Here is a 19,574-nt window from a genome sequence, read left to right as displayed (position 1 = left end):
CTAAGAGAAGGCCCAACAGAAGGCCCAAGAGACTGCCTAAGAGAAGGCCTAACAGAAGGCCCACAAGACTGCCTAAGAGAAGGCCTAAGGGAAGGCCCAACAGAAGGCCTAAGAGACAGCCCAAGAGAAGGCTCAACATAAGGCCTATGAGAAGGCCTAAGAGACTGCCTAAATGAAGGCCTAAGAGAAGTCACAAGAGAAGGCCCAAGAGAAGGCCCAACATAAGGCCTAAGAGAAGGCCCAAGAGAAGGCTCAACAGAAGGCCTAAAAGAAGGCCTAAAGAAAGCCCAACATAAGGCCTAAGAGAAGGCCTAAGAGACAGCCCAAGAGAAGGCCTAAGAGAAGGCTCAACATAAGGCCTATGAGAAGGCATAAGAGAAAGCCCAAGAGAAGGCCCAAGAGAAGGCGTAAGAGAAAGCCCAAGAGAAAGGCCCAAGAGAAGGCATAAGAGAAAGCCCAAGAGAAGGCCCAAGAGAAGGCGTAAGAGAAAGCCCAAGAGAAAGGCCCAAGAGAAGGCGTAAGAGAAAGCCCAAGAGAAAGCCCAAGAGAAGGCGTAAGAGAAAGCCCAAGAGAAAGCCCAAGAGAAAGCCCAAGAGAAGGCGTAAGAGAAAGCCCAAGAGAAAGGCCCAAGAGAAGGCCCAAGAGAAAGCCCAAGAGAAGGCCCAAGAGAAGGCGTAAGAGAAAGCCCAAGAGAAGGCCCAAGAGAAGGCGTAAGAGAAAGCCCAAGAGAAGGCCCAAGAGAAGGCGTAAGAGAAAGCCCAAGAGAAGGCCCAAGAGAAAGCCCAAGAGAAAGCCCCAAGAGAAGGCGTAAGAGAAAGCCCAAGAGAAAGGCCCAAGACAAGGCCCAAGAGAAAGCCCAAGAGAAAGGCCCAAGAGAAAGCCCAAGAGAAGGCCCAAGAGAAGGCGTAAGAGAAAGCCCAAGAGAAAGCCCAAGAGACTGCATTCGGTTGCAACAATTTAGGGCTTCTGTCGGTGGAGAAATTCTGCTTCTGTATTGGATTGGAGATGGTTGTACTTACAATTGTTAATATAAAATGGACTCTCTAGAACAACTCTGACTTGAATGAAATAATTACAACATCTTATTTTTGTAACTACTGTCTCACTGAACAAAAAAATATAAACGCAACATCCAACGATTTTTAACATTTCACAGTTCATTTAAGGAAATCAGTCAATTTCAATAAATAAATTAGCCCCTAATCTATGGATTTCACATGACTGTTGGGGACAGATACCGTAAAAAAAGTTAGGGGCATGGATCAGAAAACCTGTCAGTATCTGGTGTAACCACCATTTGCCTCATGCAGCATGACATATCTCCTTCCTATAGAGTTGATCAGGCTGCTGATTGTGACCTGTAGAATGTCGTCCTACTCCTCTTCTATGTCTGTACGAAGTTCCTGGATATTGGCGGGACCTGGAACACGCTGTTGTACATGTTGATCCAGAGCATCCCAAACGTGATCAATGGGTGACATGTCAGCTGAGTATACAGGCCATGGAAGAACTGGGACATTTTCAGCTTCCAGGAATTGTGTACAGATCCTTGAGACATGGGGCCGTGCATTATCATGCTGAAACATGAGGTGATGGCGGCGGATGAATGGCACTACAATGGGCCTCAGGATCTTGTCATGGTATCTCTGTGCATTTAAATTGCCATTGATAAAATGCAATTGTGTTCGTTGCTCATAGCTTATGCCTACCCATACCATACCGCCACCATGGGGCACTCTGTTCACAACGTTGTTATCAGCAAACTGCTCGCCCACAAGACGCCATACAAGTTGTCTGCCATCTACCCGGTACAGATGAAACCAGGATTCATCCATGAAGAGAACACTTCTCCAGCGTGCCAGTGACCATCGAAGGTGAGCATTTGCCCACTGAATTCGGTTACGACTCCAAAACTGCAGTCATGTCAAGACCCTGGTGAGGATGACAAGCGTGCGGATGAGCTTCCCTGAAACGGTTTATGACAGTTTGTGCAGAAATTATTTAGTTGTCTCAGACGATTTCCCAGGTGAGGAAGCTTTTTGTGCGAATGGAACATTTCTGGGATCTTTTATTTCACATCATGAAACATGGGACCAACACTTCACATGTCGCGTTTCTATTTTTGTTCAGTATACTTTCCAATACTTGAAATATATTTTTCATTTATTTTTTTACAAATTACAAAAAAACACAGCTTTAACAGTGTCCAAATGGAGAGAAAGACACAAAGAAGAAAGAAGGAGCGAAATAGCGAATCGATTAAAAAAATATCAATATTTATTGGCATCTTTCATCGTCAAATACTGGTGGCATTCATATTCCATTAGACTGTTAACAGGGAAAACAGACCTTGCCCTAATTAATTTTGAACGGCAGATAGCAGATCCTTACAAACCAGAAGCCTAATCAGAGGGTCTGTTTGTACTCTATCCATCAGGTTCGAAAGGTATGTGATGTTGATTCATATTCTGGATCATTAGAACTAGCTATTCTACTCCAGGCTTTGAAGGGCAGTGAAAGCCGTTTTAACCCTCAAGCTACAAGGTCACTGAGTCTCAACCAGCTAGTCATCTATATTCTCAATCCCCACAACATTGGTTACTTCATGCTGTTCTAAATTTACCCTGGCTCTACGAAGTGGGTGGCAAATCAGTTTCTGGTCATCAAGTACGCAGCAAGCAATCATTTCTAAATTGGCCGAGTGGGAGAGAGTAGAGTATGACGGCAGGGTATCAGCTGGCTCGGAAGCAGAGAGTAGAGTATGACGGCAGGGTATCAGCTGTCTCGGAAGCAGAAAATAGAGTATGACTGCAGGGTATCAGCTGTCTCGGAAGCAGAAAAATTAAATTAAGACCCGATTTAGAGTGGTTTAATAATTAACATGATCTTTGTCAAAAATTATCAGACGAATGAAACAAACATGGTTTTTCAGAACAGCTCGTGTGGATCCTAAATTGTCTTCTGAGTGCAATTTTAAAGCCTGTCTGTGGAGTTAAAGGGACACTTTGTGATTTTGACTTTGTCTACTACCCCAAAGTCAGATGAACTCGTGGATACCATTATTATCTCTGTGTGAAGTTTGAAGGAAGTTGATTAACTAGTGCTAGTGTAAATGCTAACTAGCGTTAGCGCAATGACTGGAAGCCTATGGGTATCTGCTAGCATGCTAGTAGATACCCATAGACTTCCAGTCATTGCGCTAATGTTAGCTAGCATTGGCTCACTAAACTACCTCTAACTTCCTTCATACTGGATGAAGAGACAGAAAAATGGTATCCACAAGTTCAATTGACTCTGTGGAAGTCAAGGGCCTCATTGCCAAATCCTGAAGTATCCTTTTAAAGTAATGGTCCTCTATTTTTCTCCTGGACTTTCGAATTGTGACTGAAGTGAGTTTAAGAGACAGTTGTCTTTGTGCACAGTGAGAGCAGGCCAATGTGACATGTGATGTAATAAGGCAAGTTTTTAGCCTCTCAAAGTTAGACATTCCTGTACCATATCGTTGTTATAGCAATCAGAATAGGATGTTATTAAGTGTGTCATGAACAAACTGAAGTACATGTTCACCAGCCCATCTGTAATGAGTTTCCTGTGAATATCAAAACATGATCGATATTTCTGTATTCCATTTGTCTCAGACACTGTGTTTGTCTCAGACAACATGTTTGTTGCAAAACCCTATATGACTTTGTATTGCATGTGTGTATCGCTGTGGTGTTCAGAGTTCCATTCTAGTACAGGTTGTGATGTTCTGAGTTCCATTCTAGTACAGGTTGTGGTCTTCAGAGTTCCATTCTAGTACAGGTTGTGATGTTCTGAGTTCCATTCTAGTACAGGTTGTGGTCTTCAGAGTTCCATTCTAGTACAGGTTGTGATGTTCTGAGTTCCATTCTAGTACAGGTTGTGGTCTTCAGAGTTCCATTCTAGTACAGGTTGTGGTCTTCAGAGTTCCATTCTAGTACAGGTTGTGATGTTCTGAGTTCCATTCTAGTACAGGTTGTGGTCTTCAGAGTTCCATTCTAGTACAGGTTGTGGTCTTCAGAGTTCCATTCTAGTACAGGTTGTGGTGTTCTGAGTTCCATTGTAGTACAGGTTGTGGTGTTCATTGTTCCATTCTAGTACAGGTTGTGGTGTTCAGAGTTCCATTCTAGTACAGGTTGTGGTGTTCTGAGTCCATTGTAGTACAGGTTGTGGTCTTCAGAGTTCCATTCTAGTACCGGTTGTGGTCTTCAGAGTTCCATTCTAGTACAGGTTGTGGTGTTCATTGTTCCATTCTAGTACAGGTTGTGCTGTTCAGAGTTCCATTCTAGTACAGGTTGTGGTCTTCAGAGTTCCATTCTAGTACAGGTTGTGGTCTTCTGAGTTCCATTCTAGTACAGGTTGTGGTGTTCTGAGTTCCATTGTAGTACAGGTTGTGGTGTTCTGAGTTCCATTCTAGTACAGGTTGTGGTCTTCAGAGTTCCATTGTAGTACAGGTTGTGGTGTTCTGAGTTCCATTGTAGTACAGGTTGTGGTCTTCAGAGTTCCATTCTAGTACAGGTTGTGGTCTTCAGAGTTCCATTCTAGTACAGGTTGTGGTCTTCAGAGTTCCATTCTAGTACAGGTTGTGGTCTTCATTGTTCCCTTCTAGTACAGGTTGTGGTCTTCAGAGTTCCATTCTAGTACAGGTTGTGGTGTTCTGAGTTCCATTCTAGTACAGGTTGTGGTCTTCAGAGTTCCATTCTAGTACAGGTTGTGGTGTTCAGAGTTCCATTCCAGTACAGGTTGTGGTCTTCAGAGTTCTATTCTAGTACAGGTTGTGGTCTTCAGAGTTCCATTCTAGTACAGGTTATGGTGTTCAGAGTTCCATTCTAGTACAGGTTGTGGTGTTCTGAGTTCCATTGTAGTACAGGTTGTGGTGTTCTGAGTTCCATTCTAGTACAGGTTGTGGTCTTCAGAGTTCCATTGTAGTACAGGTTGTGGTCTTCAGAGTTCCATTCTAGTACAGGTTGTGGTGTTCTGAGTTCCATTCTAGTACAGGTTGTGGTGTTCAGAGTTCCATTCTAGTACAGGTTGTGGTGTTCAGACTTCCATTCTAGTACAGGTTGTGGTGTTCAGACTTCCATTCTAGTACAGGTTGTGGTGTTCAGACTTCCATTCTAGTACAGGTTGTGGTGTTCAGACTTCCATTCTAGTACAGGTTGTGGTGTTCATTGTTCCATTCTAGTACAGGTTCTGGTGTTCAGAGTTCCATTCTAGTACAGGTTGTGGTGTTCAGAGTTCCATTGTAGTACAGAATGTGGTGTTCAGACTTCCATTGTAGTACAGGTTGTGGTGTTCATTGTTCCATTGTAGTACAGGTTGTGGTGTTCATTGTTCCATTCTAGTACAGGTTGTGGTGTTCAGAGTTCCATTCTAGTACAGGTTATGGTCTTCAGAGTTCCATTCTAGTACAGGTTGTGGTGTTCATTGTTCCATTCTAGTACATGTTGTGGTGTTCAGAGTTCCATTCTAGTACAGGTTGTGGTGTTCATTGTTCCATTCTAGTACAGTTTGTGGTGTTCAGAGATCCATTCTAGTACAGGTTGTACTGTTCAAAGTTCCATTCTAGTACATGTTGTGGTGTTCAGAGTTCCATTCTAGTACAGGTTGTACTGTTCAAAGTTCCATTCTAGTACATGTTGTGGTGTTCAGAGTTCCATTCTAGTACAGGTTGTGGGGAAACTGTGCATGGTCAAAACAAATTGTGAAAATTAACTAAGAAAATATTGATATTCATTTTGTGATAATTGAACAAATGACAAACCTGTTCCTTTAAATGATAGCAGTGCTCATTTAATTGACACCCCTGGTCCTTTAACTGATAGCACTGTCCCTTTAAATCAGGGATGGGAAACTTTTGGCTCAAGGGCCACACTGAGATTTCAAAATTCAACGGAGGGCCACATAGATTTTTTTTTACCATTTTGTTTGTCCAAAAAAATGTGTGGCCCAGAAAAATGGCAGTTATTTTAAAAAATATAGGCCCATTATAATTTGTATAAATACATAGGTCCATTGTAATTTATATAAATATAACGTTTCATTATAATTTATATAAATATATAGGTCCATTATAATTTATGTAACTATATATAGGTCCATTATAATTTATGTAAATATATAGTTCCATTATAATATATATAAATATATACGTCCATTGTAATTTATATAAATATATAGTTCCATTATAATATATATAAATATATAGGTCCATTGTAATTTATGTAACTATATATAGGTCCATTATAATTTATATAAATATATAGTTTCATTATAATTTATATAAATATATAGGTCCATTATAATTTATATAAATATATAGTTCCATTATAATATATATAAATATATAGGTCCATTGTAATTTATGTAACTATATATAGGTCCATTATAATTTATAGAAATATATAGTTTCATTATAATTTATATAAATATATAGGTCCAGTATAATTTATGTAACTATATAGGTCCATTATAATTTATTTAACTATATATAGCTCCATTATAGTTTATATAAATATATAGTTTCATTATAATTTATATAAATATATAGGTCCATTGTAATTTATGTAACTATATATAGGTCCATTATAAATTTTATAAATATATAGTTCCATTATAATTTATATAAATATATAGTTCCATTATGATTTATTCAAATATATAGTTCCATTATAATTTATTTAAATATATAGTTCCACTATAATTTATATACATATATAAGTCCATTATAATTTATATAAATATATAGTTCCGTTATGATTTATTTAAATATACAGGCCCATTATAATTGATATAAATTTACAGGCCCATTATAATATACATAAATATATAGGTCCATTATAATTTATATAAATATATAGTTTCATTATAATTTATATAAATATATAGGTCCATTATAATTTATATAAATATATAGTTCCATTATGATTTATTTAAATATACAGGCCCATTATAATTTATATAAATATACAGGCCCATTATAATTTATATAAATATATAGGTCCATTATGATTTAAAAAAAATATACAGGCCCATTATAATTTGTATAAATACATAGGTCCATTGTAATTTATATAAATATATAGTTTCATTATAATTTATATAAATATATATGTCCATTGTAATGTATGTAACTATATATAGGTCCATTATAATTTATGTAACTATATATAGGTCCATTATAATTTATATGAATATATAGTTCCATTACAATTTATATAAATATATAGGTCCATTGTAAATTATGTAACTATATATAGGTCTATTATAATTTATATAAATATATAGTTCTATTATGATTTATTTAAATATACAGGCCCATTATAATTTATATAAATATATAGTTCCATTATAATTTATATAAATATATAGTTCCATTATGATTTATTTAAATATATAGGCCCATTATAATTTATATAAATATATAGTTCCATTATAATTTATATAAATATATTGGTCCATTATAATTTATATAAATATATAGTTCCATTATAATTTATATAAATATATAGTTCCATTATAATTTATATAAATATATAGGTCCATTATAATTTATATAAATATATAGTTCCATTATAATTTATATAAATATATAGGTCCATTATAATTTATATAAATATATAGTTCCATTATAATTTATATAAATATATAGGTCCATTATGATTTATTTAAATATATAGTTCCATTATAATTTATATAAATATATAGTTCCATTATGATTTATTTAAATATATAGGCCCATTATAATTTATATAAATATATAGTTCCATTATAATTTATATAAATATATTGGTCCATTATAATTTATATAAATATATAGTTCCATTATAATTTATATAAATATATAGTTCCATTATAATTTATATAAATATATAGGTCCATTATAATTTATATAAATATATAGTTCCATTATAATTTATATAAATATATAGGTCCATTATAATTTATATAAATATATAGTTCCATTATAATTTATATAAATATATAGGTCCATTATGATTTATTTAAATATATAGTTCCATTATAATTTATATAAATGATGGAACTATATGTTCCATAATAATTTCTACATGCTTTCTGTCTGGTTTTTAGACGTTCAACTGTGGCCTGGAGTGTTTATTGTTTTACCCAAAATACTAATTGACTCAAACCACCTGCGGGCTGTAGTTTCCTCCTGCCTTTAACGATAACCCTGCTCCTTTAATTCATATCACTGTACTGTTCTGTAACTGTTTTGTGTCACAGGCTACAATGCATGTAGACCACAACCTGAGTGACAAAACCGATTCTGTGGAAATGTCAATAACCCAAACACAAGAACCAAGCATGCCTCCTTTTGTGTCATTTTTACAAAGATGTTTTATTTGTGATGTATTTTTGTTGATTTGTTTACCTGTTGTTCTTTATGTCAATAATGATTAAAACAAAGATTATATCATAGATTTGGAAACCAATACATTAAATATTAAATGAACTTTAAAACCAAGTTTAGGAAAGAAAATATATAAAAAATGAAACAAACGTGGCTCTGTGTTGTGAAGAGAAATGCTTCTACCTTTTATTGCTACGGTGAAAGGTGAAAGGTGAAAAGTCAGGAAAGAAAATGAAATAAAAAGAACAGGATGACATAATAAACCCATACAGTTACTGATTATTGTGGTTGGCAATGTTTCCCATTCCTACTCTATCTACCATGCTTAAAAACGATCTGAAAATATTGCACAACTATTTTACACATACAAAATAGTACATGATATGAACTTTCCACTTCCTCACTAATTTTTGCCTTTTCTCTCCAACAAATAAAACAAAAAGAAAATGGCGGCTCACCATCATCCACCTCTCCACTGTCTCTCCTTGTGTGTTCTGACCGCATCCCACCCCTCGATATGCATTTAGCCCAAACACACAGACCAAGGCAGAGTGCATACAGGACACAGGATCAAGATTTGGTATTGCTTCTATCTCTGGGAACATAATAGCAACAGAAAAGGTTTTAATCATACTTTCAGGGTACAGAAAAAAGACCTTCCCAGATGCACACTTTTCTCTGGAGCAATATGGGGATGAATAACAATCAAAACCCCCCCCCAAAAAATAAAATAAAAAAAGCGACTTCAGTCTGTTACTTGTTTTTTCTTTTATTTCCAATTTACATGAATCAAAACTGTAACAAAACAAAATCATGATCATCATATTTAATAATAATAATAATAGTAATGCTATCATTATTAACAATAGTACTATTATTATTATTAATAATACAAAATATACACACCCTCAAAAATAAAAGCACCCTCTGCCCTGGTCGTAGGTGGTTTTCCTCTGTGTGTAAAGGAGGTCTGGATTGTCTAGTAGTGATATCACTGTGAGAAAGAACTCACTCAAGTCTAACAGCCCTGCCCTGTTCCTGTTCCTAGGGGGGCATGGCCTGTTCCTACGGGGCGTGGCCAGGGCAAAGGTACTTCCTGCCAGGGTAGAGGGTATTTCCTGTGTGAGGGGACAGTGGGGGCATATGGGACAAAGTGGAGTGGGATAGGTCAAGGGTTAAAGGCACCTTCTGGTGGTCTTCTCACAACATGGGGTCTCATGCACCAAAGATATGATCACCCAAGCTGGATTTGTAAACTTGGATAACTTTGCTTAGTTGTTTCTTTCTTTTTTAGCGTGAGGTAGCTTATAATATAATTAAAACAAAACAAAAAAAGTTTAGATCTGAGATTGAAATCCCGAATTGAACATGTCTCTTACAAAAATGATAGACACGGTTTATTGGGCAGCCAATGAGGGGGGTTGTGGTCGGGGGGAAGGGGCAGCGACATTTACCACTCTGAAAACAAATCTCAGCGTGAAATGTACTCTCTGAAAACTGTAGATATATGTATACACACACATATACATATATACACATTATAAACATGTCACTAATACATCAGTATCTGGTTGTTAAAGAATACAGACTGGTTTTACAGCAATAGCACCATTTCACTATATTATAATACACAGTAACTTCCTGATACACACTGGGGGAGAGGTTGGAACTAGGAACACCTGCACCTTTCACACTGCTCCATTTTTGGTTTGGATTTGATATAATGTTTGGGGTGAGAAGGTATGGAATAGGAGAAAGAAAAGAGGAGATTGGGGAGGTGAGGAACTGATAGATTATGTATGTTGTTGTGCGTGGGGCCTTTTTACAGGGTAACACACTCAGTCCTAACACACCTGGGACCTACACCTGAACAATAAATAAATAACACCAACTCGGCTCTCTTTCTGTCATGCTCTGACATGCTCCCCTTTTCTCTCCTTCTCCTCTTCCTTTGTTCCTTCTTGTTAGTGGGGAGGTGCTCCCAGGCTGGGGGGTGGAGTGGATGGGGGAATGGAGGGAGGGGTTGACGGAGTGAGACTGGAAGTCGATGAAATCACAGATGAATATTGCCGGTGCCATTCAGTGCAGATATCCTAGTTGGAAAAATCACTTTTAACTTAAAAAAAAAAAAGTGACTTGATCTTTCTCTTTTCTCTCTTTCATTCATTTTGCTAGAAGTGTGTGTTCCTCTCTCTCTCTGTCTCTCTCTCTCTCCCTCTCTCATCTTTTATGGGGGTTTTTCTCAGCTTTTCCTTTTTCATTCCTTTGTCTTTACAAGAAGCAGACTGCACCGACGTCGACTCCAAACTCTTGGTCCGCTCCTCCAATATCCATGGGAGCAATGTCCACGATGGGCAGCCGGCTGGTCTTCTGGGATCTGTAGTCAATCACTGTCTTGCCCCATGCTCCTGTGTGTTTCTGGGGACAGAGAGGCAGAGATGATATTGTTAGAGGCAGAGATGATATTGCTAGAGGACAGGGCTGATATTGTTAGAGGACAGGGCTGATATTGTTAGAGGACAGGGATGATATTGTTAGAGGACAGGGCTGATATTGTTAGAGGACAGAGATGATATTGTTAGAGGACAGGGCTGATATTGTTAGAGGACAGGGCTGATATTGTTAGACAGGGCTGATATTGTTAGAGGACAGGGCTGATATTGTTAGAGGACAGGGATGATATTGTTAGAGGACAGGGCTGATATTGTTAGAGGACAGAGATGATATTGTTAGAGGACAGGGCTGATATTGTTAGAGGACAGGGATGATATTGTTAGAGGACAGGGCTGATATTGTTAGAGGACAGAGATGATATTGTTAGAGGACAGAGATGATATTGTTAGAGAACAGCAGACACTGAATGGACGTGTTTGTGACTGTATGGGTCTGCCACACCAAATTTACAGCATTCACTGCCTCAAGAATTAACCCCACGAGACTGCAATGTTGAAGGAGTTTGTGTGTATATGTGTGTGTATGTACGTGTGTGTGTGTGTGTGTGTATATGTATGTGTGTATGTACGTGTGTGTGTGTGTATGTGTGTGTGTTTCTATGTATGTGTGTATGGTGTGTGTGTGTGTTTTTGTCCTCTCACCGTGCAGCCGTCCTGCATGACGGTGTACGTGAAGCGGCTGTTTCCCTCGGCCCTGATCTCCACATCGTTGGAGCCCTGGAGCAGCACGGCCTTCTTCAGGTTGCCCGTGGCCCCGTCCATGTAAGCCACACTGTTCTTGCAGTGGTAGGTGAGGTTCTGGCTAGCCTCGGTGGATAGCAGCCGCAGGAAGGTCATCTGGATGCTGGCCGTGTTGGCAGCCAGGCTGTCATCACCATAGCTGAACTGTAGAGGGCAGCGGAGAGAGAGGAGGGGAGACAGGAAGGTTAAATCCAGTACAATGATGTAGAATTATAACATGTCTATAGTTAAAACTAGTGAAAGAGGAGGGGGAGACAGGGAGGTTAGGACCAATGTGATAATTATATACTGTATGATGTCTGGTTAAAACTACAACCAAAAATGTAGCAAACTTCTTCTGACTGGTGGCATCAATTGAGAATTAAAAAAGGCAGATATGTGTAAGATTCAACCCTTTAAATTCACTGCCAGTTTTTTAAAAACTTGCCTAAGGGCAGAGATTGAATCTGAGACTAAAGAGGGAATTTGTATTTTGTATTCATTATGATCAAAATCATATAATGAGGATAGAAGAGGGATTGAATGGTGACTCACGTGGAATCCTCCGTTCATGGTCTCCCCGAACCAGACGTGTTTGGCAGCCTTGCTCTTGCTGGACCACCAGTTCTTCTTGGGGATGCTGGCGGGCTTGGGGTAGACGCAGGACTCTCCAGTCTCCATGTTACAGTAGACCTTGATGGCATCTATGGTGCAGCCCTGGTTAGGGTCGATCCAGTACTCTCCTGCAGACAGACGGAGGAGACAGGTCACATTCAATTAGTAGTACTTCCTATGTAACTATAATATACCTGGTCATATTTATTTTGTCTTTTGAACACTATAGAACCTTCCAGATTTCCTCATGAGCACAGAGTTTTTCCCGATCTAATCAGTAAGGGTAGGAGTTTAACCTCACCACATCACCTGACCATACCAGGAGAAACTTTAGGACCCCAAGTTTTTCCTGGTCAAGTCATGTTGGTCTATAAAACTCTTGTCCCCTAACAAAGAGGCAATCTTCGCTCCTATCCCGTCACTCACCGCTCGTCCAGTCGGGGTGGCACAGCTTCAGGTCTCTGCAAGTACGTGCAGGGTTCTTCTTGGAGCCCTCGGGGGAGCGGATGTTTTCGATCTGGTTGTTGAGAGACTTGAGCGTGGCGTCCACCTCGGCGTCGTGCGTCCTCAGGTTTCCGGAGGCCTGGTCGGCCCTCATGTACCTCAGGGGATCGGGGGATTTCTCAGGCTGAGACAGGCCAGCGAAGGCAGACATGTCGATACCAGGGCCGGGAGGACCAGGAGGACCAGGGGGTCCGGAGTTTCCAGGGGGACCCTGCGATACACAGATAGAAAGATAGAATACTTAAATTGATTGAAGATATTGGAAAAACAAGATGCTAGACTACGAGGTACAGGTGATGTATTGCTACCAGCGCAGTGACATAGGTATTACAGAGGAGGAAAAACACAGAGCAAAGAGGAGTTAAAGTACAGGTAACATCAAGTGTTCATTTGGCTGGCTGCCATCTCAAATGGCACCCTGCTCCCTAGGGCATTACTTTGACCAGAGCAAAGGGAGCACACTGTATTGGAAATAGGGTGTCATTTAAGATTGGCACCAAGTCACCCACTACTCTGTGAACTTTTGATGATCCTTAAGATATAGTAAATTGGGAGATGAGAACGATACTCACAGAGGGACCAGTCTCTCCAGAGCGACCACGGGGTCCGGGAGGTCCGATGGGGCCGGGCATACCGTTGGATCCATCCTTTCCAGAGGGACCAACTGGTCCGGGGGGTCCCTAAACAGAACACGCGCAAGGATTCAGATGCACTCTTACTGTACACTACAGCTCTGCCTGCCATGCTCTTTGGTTGACAATGAATAAGACAGGTACCTCTCAAAGCCCTGTGTTAAACGTTTTACTGCTTTTGTCTATACTCACTCTTGATCCACTTGGTCCGGCAGGTCCAGATGCACCCTGGTCTCCAGCTTGACCCTGTGGTGGGACACAGGTCAGACAACGTCTAGGATATACACAACTTCAGATAAAGGGTACAATGACATTTTTAGTGTATAGAGAGAATTTGAGGTACTGGAAGATTAGTTGTGCAGGAAGATTAGGGGGTAATGGAAGATTAGGGGTGCAGGAAGATTAGGGGGTACAGGGAGATTAGGGGGTAATGGAAGATTAGGTGTACAGGAAGATTAGGGGGTAATGGAAGATTAGGGGTACAGTAAGATTAGGGGGTACAGGAAGATTAGGGGTGCAGGAAGATTAGGGGTACAGGGAGATTAGGGGGTAATGGAAGATTAGGGGTACAGGAAGATTAGGGGGTGCAGGAAGATTAGGGGGTGCAGGAAGATTAGGGGTACAGGGAGATTAGGGGGTAATGGAAGATTAGGGGTACAGGGAGATTAGGGGGTAATGGAAGATTAGGGGTACAGGAAGATTAGGGGTACAGGCAGATTAGAGGGTACAGGAAGATTAGGGGTACAGGGAGATTAGGGGGTGCAGGAAGATTAGGGGTACAGGAAGATTAGGGGGTGCAGGAAGATTAGGGGTACAGGAAGATTAGGGGGTACAGGAAGATTAGGGGTGCAGGAAAATTAGGGGGTAATGGAAGATTAGGGGTACAGGGAGATTAGGGGGTAATGGAAGATTAGGGGTACAGGGAGATTAGGGGGTAATGGAAGATTAGGGGTACAGGAAGATTAGGGGTACAGGCAGATTAGGGGGTACAGGAAGATTAGGGGTACAGGGAGATTAGGGGGTGCAGGAAGATTAGGGGTACAGGAAGATTAGGGGTGCAGGAAGATTAGGGGTGCAGGAAGATTAGGGGGTGCAGGAAGATTAGGGGTACAGGGAGATTAGGGGGTAATGGAAGATTAGGGGTACAGGGAGATTAGGGGGTAATGGAAGATTAGGGGTACAGGGAGATTAGGGGGTAATGGAAGATTAGGGGTACAGGAAGATTAGGGGTACAGGCAGATTAGGGGGTACAGGAAGATTAGGGGTACAGGGAGATTAGGGGGGGCAGGAAGATTAGGGGTACAGGAAGATTAGGGGGTACAGGAAGATTAGGGGTACAGGAAGATTAGGGGTACAGGAAGATTAGGGGGTAATGGAAAATTAGGGGTGCAGGAAGATTAGGGGGTGCAGGAAGATTAGGGGTACAGGAAGATTAGGGGGTAATGGAAGATTAGGGGTGCAGGAAGATTAGGGGGTGCAGGAAGATTAGGGGGTACAGGAAGAGTAGGCATACAGGGAGATTAGGGGGTACAGCAAGATTAGGGGTACAGGGAGATTAGGGGTACAGGGAGATTTGGGGGGGGGTACTTACGGGAGGTCCGGGCAGACCCTGCAGACCAGTGAATCCTCTGTGTCCCTTCTGTCCTCTCTCACCACCCTCTCCAGCCTCACCCTTGTCTCCACGGGGTCCTTGGGGTCCAGCCATTCCTCTGGCTCCAGCAGGCCCGGCAGGTCCAGCTGGTCCTTGAGCTCCCTAGAGAACAGCCAAGAGACGGACACAGGGTTAGGACGGGTTGCCATACAGTAGTATCTGAGTGAACTCAATTACATGTCTGTTATATCAAAGAAAGTATACATACATTAATATGCAAGTGGACATATCCAGTATATCCTGGAAATAGAAATGGACTGAAAAACTCAACTTCATGTCCTGGTGTCCTGTATTATAGGGGTTCTACGGTGGTGCCATGGGGATGTTGAGGGGTGTTATAGGGGTTCTACGGGGTGTAAACAGGGGTTCCATGGGGATGTTGAGGGGTGTTATAGGGGTTCTACAGGGTGTAAACAGGGGTTCCATGGGGATGTTGAGGGGTGTTATAGGGGTTCTACGCGGTGTAAACAGGGGTTCCATGGGGATGTTGAGGGGTGTTATAGGGGTTCTACGCGGTGTAAACAGGGGTTCCATGGGGATGTTGAGGGATGTTATAGGGGTTCTACAGGGTGTAAACGGTGGTGCCATGGGGATGTTGAGGGGTGTTATAGGGGTTCTACGGGGTGTAAACAGGGGTTCCATAGGGATGTTGAGGGGTGTTATAGGGGTTCTACGGGGTGTAAACAGGGGTTCCATGGCGATGTTGAGGGGTGTTATAGGGGTTCTACGGGGTGTAAACAGGGGTTCCATGGGGATGTTGAGGGGTGTTATAGGGGTTCTACAGGGTGTAAACAGGGGTTCCATGGGGATGTTGAGGGGTGTTATAGGGGTTCTACGCGGTGTAAACAGGGGTTCCATGGGGATGTTGAGGGGTGTTATAGGAGTTCTACAGGGTGTAAACAGGGGTTCCATGGGGATGTTGAGGGGTGTTATAGGGGTTCTACGCGGTGTAAACAGGGGTTCCATGGGGATGTTGAGGGGTGTTATAGGGGTTCTACGGGGTGTAAACATGGGGATGTTGAGGGGTGTTATAGGGGTTCTACAGGGTGTAAACAGGGGTTCCATGGGGATGTTGAGGGGTGTTATAAGGGTTCTACGGGGTGTAAACATGGGGATGTTGAGGGGTGTTATAGGGGTTCTACAGGGTGTAAACAGGGGTTCCATGGGGATGTTGAGGGGTGTTATAGGGGTTCTACAGGGTGTAAACAGGGGTTCCATGGGGATGTTGAGGGGTGTTATAGGGGTTCTACGGGGTGTAAACATGGGGATGTTGAGGGGTGTTATAGGGGTTCTACAGGGTGTAAACAGGGGTTCCATGGGGATGTTGAGGGGTGTTATAGGGGTTCTACAGGGTGTAAACAGGGGTTCCATGGGGATGTTGAGGGGTGTTATAGGGGTTCTACAGGGTGTAAACAGGGGTTCCATGGGGATGTTGAGGGGTGTTATAGGGGTTCTACGGGGTGTAAACAGGGGTTCCATGGGGATGTTGAGGGGTGTTATAGGGGTTCTATGGGGTGTAAACAGGGGTTCCATGGGGATGTTGAGGGGTGTTATAGGGGTTCTACGGGGTGTAAACAGGGGTTCCATGGGGATGTTGAGGGGTGTTATAGGGGTTCTACGGGGTGTAAACAGGGGTGCCATGGGGATGTTGAGGGGTGTTATAGGGGTTCTACGGGGTGTAAACAGGGGTTCCATGGGGATGTTGAGGGGTGTTATAGGGGTTCTACGGGGTGTAAACGGTGGTGCCATGGGGATGTTGAGGGGTGTTATAGGGGTTCTACGGGGTGTAAACAGGGGTGCCATGGGGATGTTGAGGGGTGTTATAGGGTGTATACTCACAGCCTCTCCCCTGTCTCCCTGCTTGCCGGTGGGGCCGACAGGGCCGGGGGCACCATTAGCTCCTGAGGCGCCAGGAGCACCAGCAGGACCGGTGTTACCACGGTCACCCTTGATTCCAGTGGCTCCATCTCTACCAGGGGGTCCATCAGAACCAGCGTTGCCCTGAGAGACAATTACACATTGTTTAATATCAGAAGCGTCAAACGCATAATTAGTGATCCACTTAATCATGACAGTGAGTTGACGTACTGTATTGCAGGTATAGAGTTGACAATGAGAGGCCCTATTGGGGACACTGTGCTGCACTGAATGGCACACTATTCCCTATATAGTGCACAACATTTGACCAGAGCCCTATGTGGACCCTGTTCCAAAGTAGTGCACTATAGAAGAAATAGGATGCCATTTCAGACACAACCCATGTTATGGGACAGACACTGACCTCTCTACCAGGCTCTCCAGCGGGTCCAGTCAGTCCAGGGGGCCCCACAGGGCCAGGGGGCCCACGGTCTCCGCTTCCACCAGGAGATCCTTGTTTACCAGGCTCACCCTGGGGAGATGGACACAGGCTAGTTGGAGGACCACTGGTAGGGGTTGACACTCATCTAATCAATAGTCATATTTTCACTGATCATTTTCTTTGAATATCCATCTATCCATTCTTATTTGAAATTGGGTGGGGTGGGTACAAGGCAATTGACTGTACAATATTATTTTGTCATGAATAAATAAATGGGTGTCAAGTCGCCGTTAGCAACCCATAATCTACTGTATAATAATTAATCAATAATTTATTAATTAATCAATGTGTAAATTGATTCTAACTGTAATCTAATAGAATGTGTATGTGACTTACAGAGGGTCCTGGCAGGCCAGGGAAACCTCTCTCTCCACGCTGTCCTGGAAGACCAACAATACCACGCTGTCCAGCCAGACCTGAAGGACCTGAAGGACCATCGGGACCCTGGGAGGAGGAAGAGAGGAGGAGAAGAGGAGAGGAGGAAGACAGGAGGAGAGGAGGAAGACAGGAGGAGAGGAGGAAGACAGGAGAGGAGGAAGACATGAGGAGAGGAGGAAGACAGGAAGAGAGGAGGAGAAGAGGAGAGGAGGAAGACAGGAGAGGAGGAAGACAGGAGAGGAGGAAGACATGAGGAGAGGAGGAAGACAGGAAGAGAGGAGGAGAAGAGGAGAGGAGAGGAGGAAGACAGGAGGAGAGGAGGAAGACAGGAGGAGAGGAGGAAGACAGGAGAGGAGGAAGACATGAGGAGAGGAGGAAGACAGGAAGAGAGGAGGAGAAGAGGAGAGGAGGAAGACAGGAGGAGAGGAGGAAGACAGGAGGAGAGGAGGAAGACAGGAGGAGAGGAGGGAGACAGGAGAGGTGGAAGACAGGAGGAGAGGAGGAAGACATGAGGAGAGGAGGAAGACAGGAAGAGAGGAGGAGAAGAGGAGAGGAGGAAGACAGGAGGAGAGGAGGAAGACAGGAGGAGAGGAGGAAGACAGGAGGAGAGGAGGGAGACAGGAGAGGTGGAAGACAGGAGGAGAGGAGGAAGACAGGAAGAGAGGAGGAAGACAGGAGGAGAGGAGGAAGACAGGAGAGGAGGAAGACAGGAGGAGAGGAGGAAGACAGGAGGAGAGGAGGAAGACAGGAGGAGAGGAGGAAGACAGGAGGAGAGGAGGAAGACAGGAGAGGAGGAAGACATGAAGAGAGGAGGAAGACAGGAAGAGAGGAGGAGAAGAGGAGAGGAGGAAGACAGGAGGAGAGGAGGAAGACAGGAGGAGAGGAGGAAGACAGGAGGAGAGGAAGAAGGAGGAGATGAGGAAGTGAAGGGGAGAGGAAGAAGAGAGGAAGTGAGGAAGAGAGGAGGAAGTGAGAAGGAGAGGAGGAAGAGAGGAAGTGAGAAGGAAGAGGAGGAAGAGAGGAGGAACAGAGCAGGAAGAGAGGAGAGGAGGAGCAAGGGAGGAGGAATACAGGAAGTGAGGAGGAGAGAAGGAAGTGAGGAGGAGGACAGGAAGTGAGGAGGAAGTGAGGAGGAAAACGGGAAGTGATGAGGAGAGGAGGAAGTGAGGAGGAAGACAGGACGTGAGGAGGAGAGGATGAGGAGAGGAGGACGACAGGAAGTGAGGAGGAGAGGAGGAAGTGAGGCAGAAGATAGGAAGTGAGGAGGAGAGGAGGAAGAGAGGGGGAGAGTGTGTTATTATCAAGAATCTCAACAAAAAAAACGATCAATTTTTTTTTTCTCCTGAAAAGCAAGAAAAAGTATTTTGTGTGCACTGCATCCTACTGTCCTCCACTTATGTGATTCAGACCAGAGAGGAACAGGGTGTCTTATGTCTGTTCTCTCTGCTTGCCTATCTCATTTCAGTAACTCTCAGCTGTCAGTTCAGTGCTACTCAGGGGGAAATTGTAGGGTGTGTAAGTGCAAAATAAAAGCCTTGGCCTCTCTGCCATCATGTCTCTGTCCAGGGGAAGCCTAAAGGTGCTATTAAGGTCCCGGCAGACAGCAGTGTGGTTAGTCTGGTTATTGGGTCAGTGATGAACACACACTTACAGCTATGTGTTATGATGGGGATGAGGGAGTAGTGTTGTCCGTTATAACGGGCCTTTCTTTCATTCCCTGGACTAATGTCCATGCCCGTGGGTTGGAAGTAAATAAGAGAGACTTGTTGGGAAATAAAGCCAGTCTGGTTTTATAGCTGCAACACTTCAGATGTATTTCAGTGTTAACTTGGGTGATGAGGCTGTGCGGAGGCTTTGTCTGTAACATCAC

At 42.6% G+C, this 19,574-nt stretch overlaps 1 protein-coding gene across 1 annotated transcript in view; it reads right to left on the bottom strand.

Moving 5' to 3' along the window:
• Window positions 1–10,663: 10,663 nt before the first annotated feature.
• The window catches only part of LOC120064677 (collagen alpha-1(II) chain), a 67,434-nt gene continuing 58,523 nt past the window's right edge, over window positions 10,664–19,574 (bottom strand). The window contains exons 42-51 of the mRNA XM_039015299.1: window positions 17,663–17,770; window positions 17,249–17,356; window positions 16,807–16,968; window positions 14,908–15,069; window positions 13,509–13,562; window positions 13,257–13,364; window positions 12,607–12,895; window positions 12,121–12,308; window positions 11,488–11,730; window positions 10,664–10,810 (exon numbers count right to left, since the gene is read on the bottom strand). Coding sequence (XP_038871227.1) covers window positions 10,664–10,810; window positions 11,488–11,730; window positions 12,121–12,308; window positions 12,607–12,895; window positions 13,257–13,364; window positions 13,509–13,562; window positions 14,908–15,069; window positions 16,807–16,968; window positions 17,249–17,356; window positions 17,663–17,770 — 1,569 coding nt within the window. The remainder of the gene's footprint in view (window positions 10,811–11,487; window positions 11,731–12,120; window positions 12,309–12,606; window positions 12,896–13,256; window positions 13,365–13,508; window positions 13,563–14,907; window positions 15,070–16,806; window positions 16,969–17,248; window positions 17,357–17,662; window positions 17,771–19,574) is intronic.

This window comes from Salvelinus namaycush, chromosome 20 (genome assembly GCF_016432855.1).
Source record: "Salvelinus namaycush isolate Seneca chromosome 20, SaNama_1.0, whole genome shotgun sequence".
In the NCBI taxonomy this organism is placed as follows: domain Eukaryota; kingdom Metazoa; phylum Chordata; class Actinopteri; order Salmoniformes; family Salmonidae; genus Salvelinus; species Salvelinus namaycush.
This window is presented reverse-complemented; position numbering and strand designations above follow the sequence as displayed.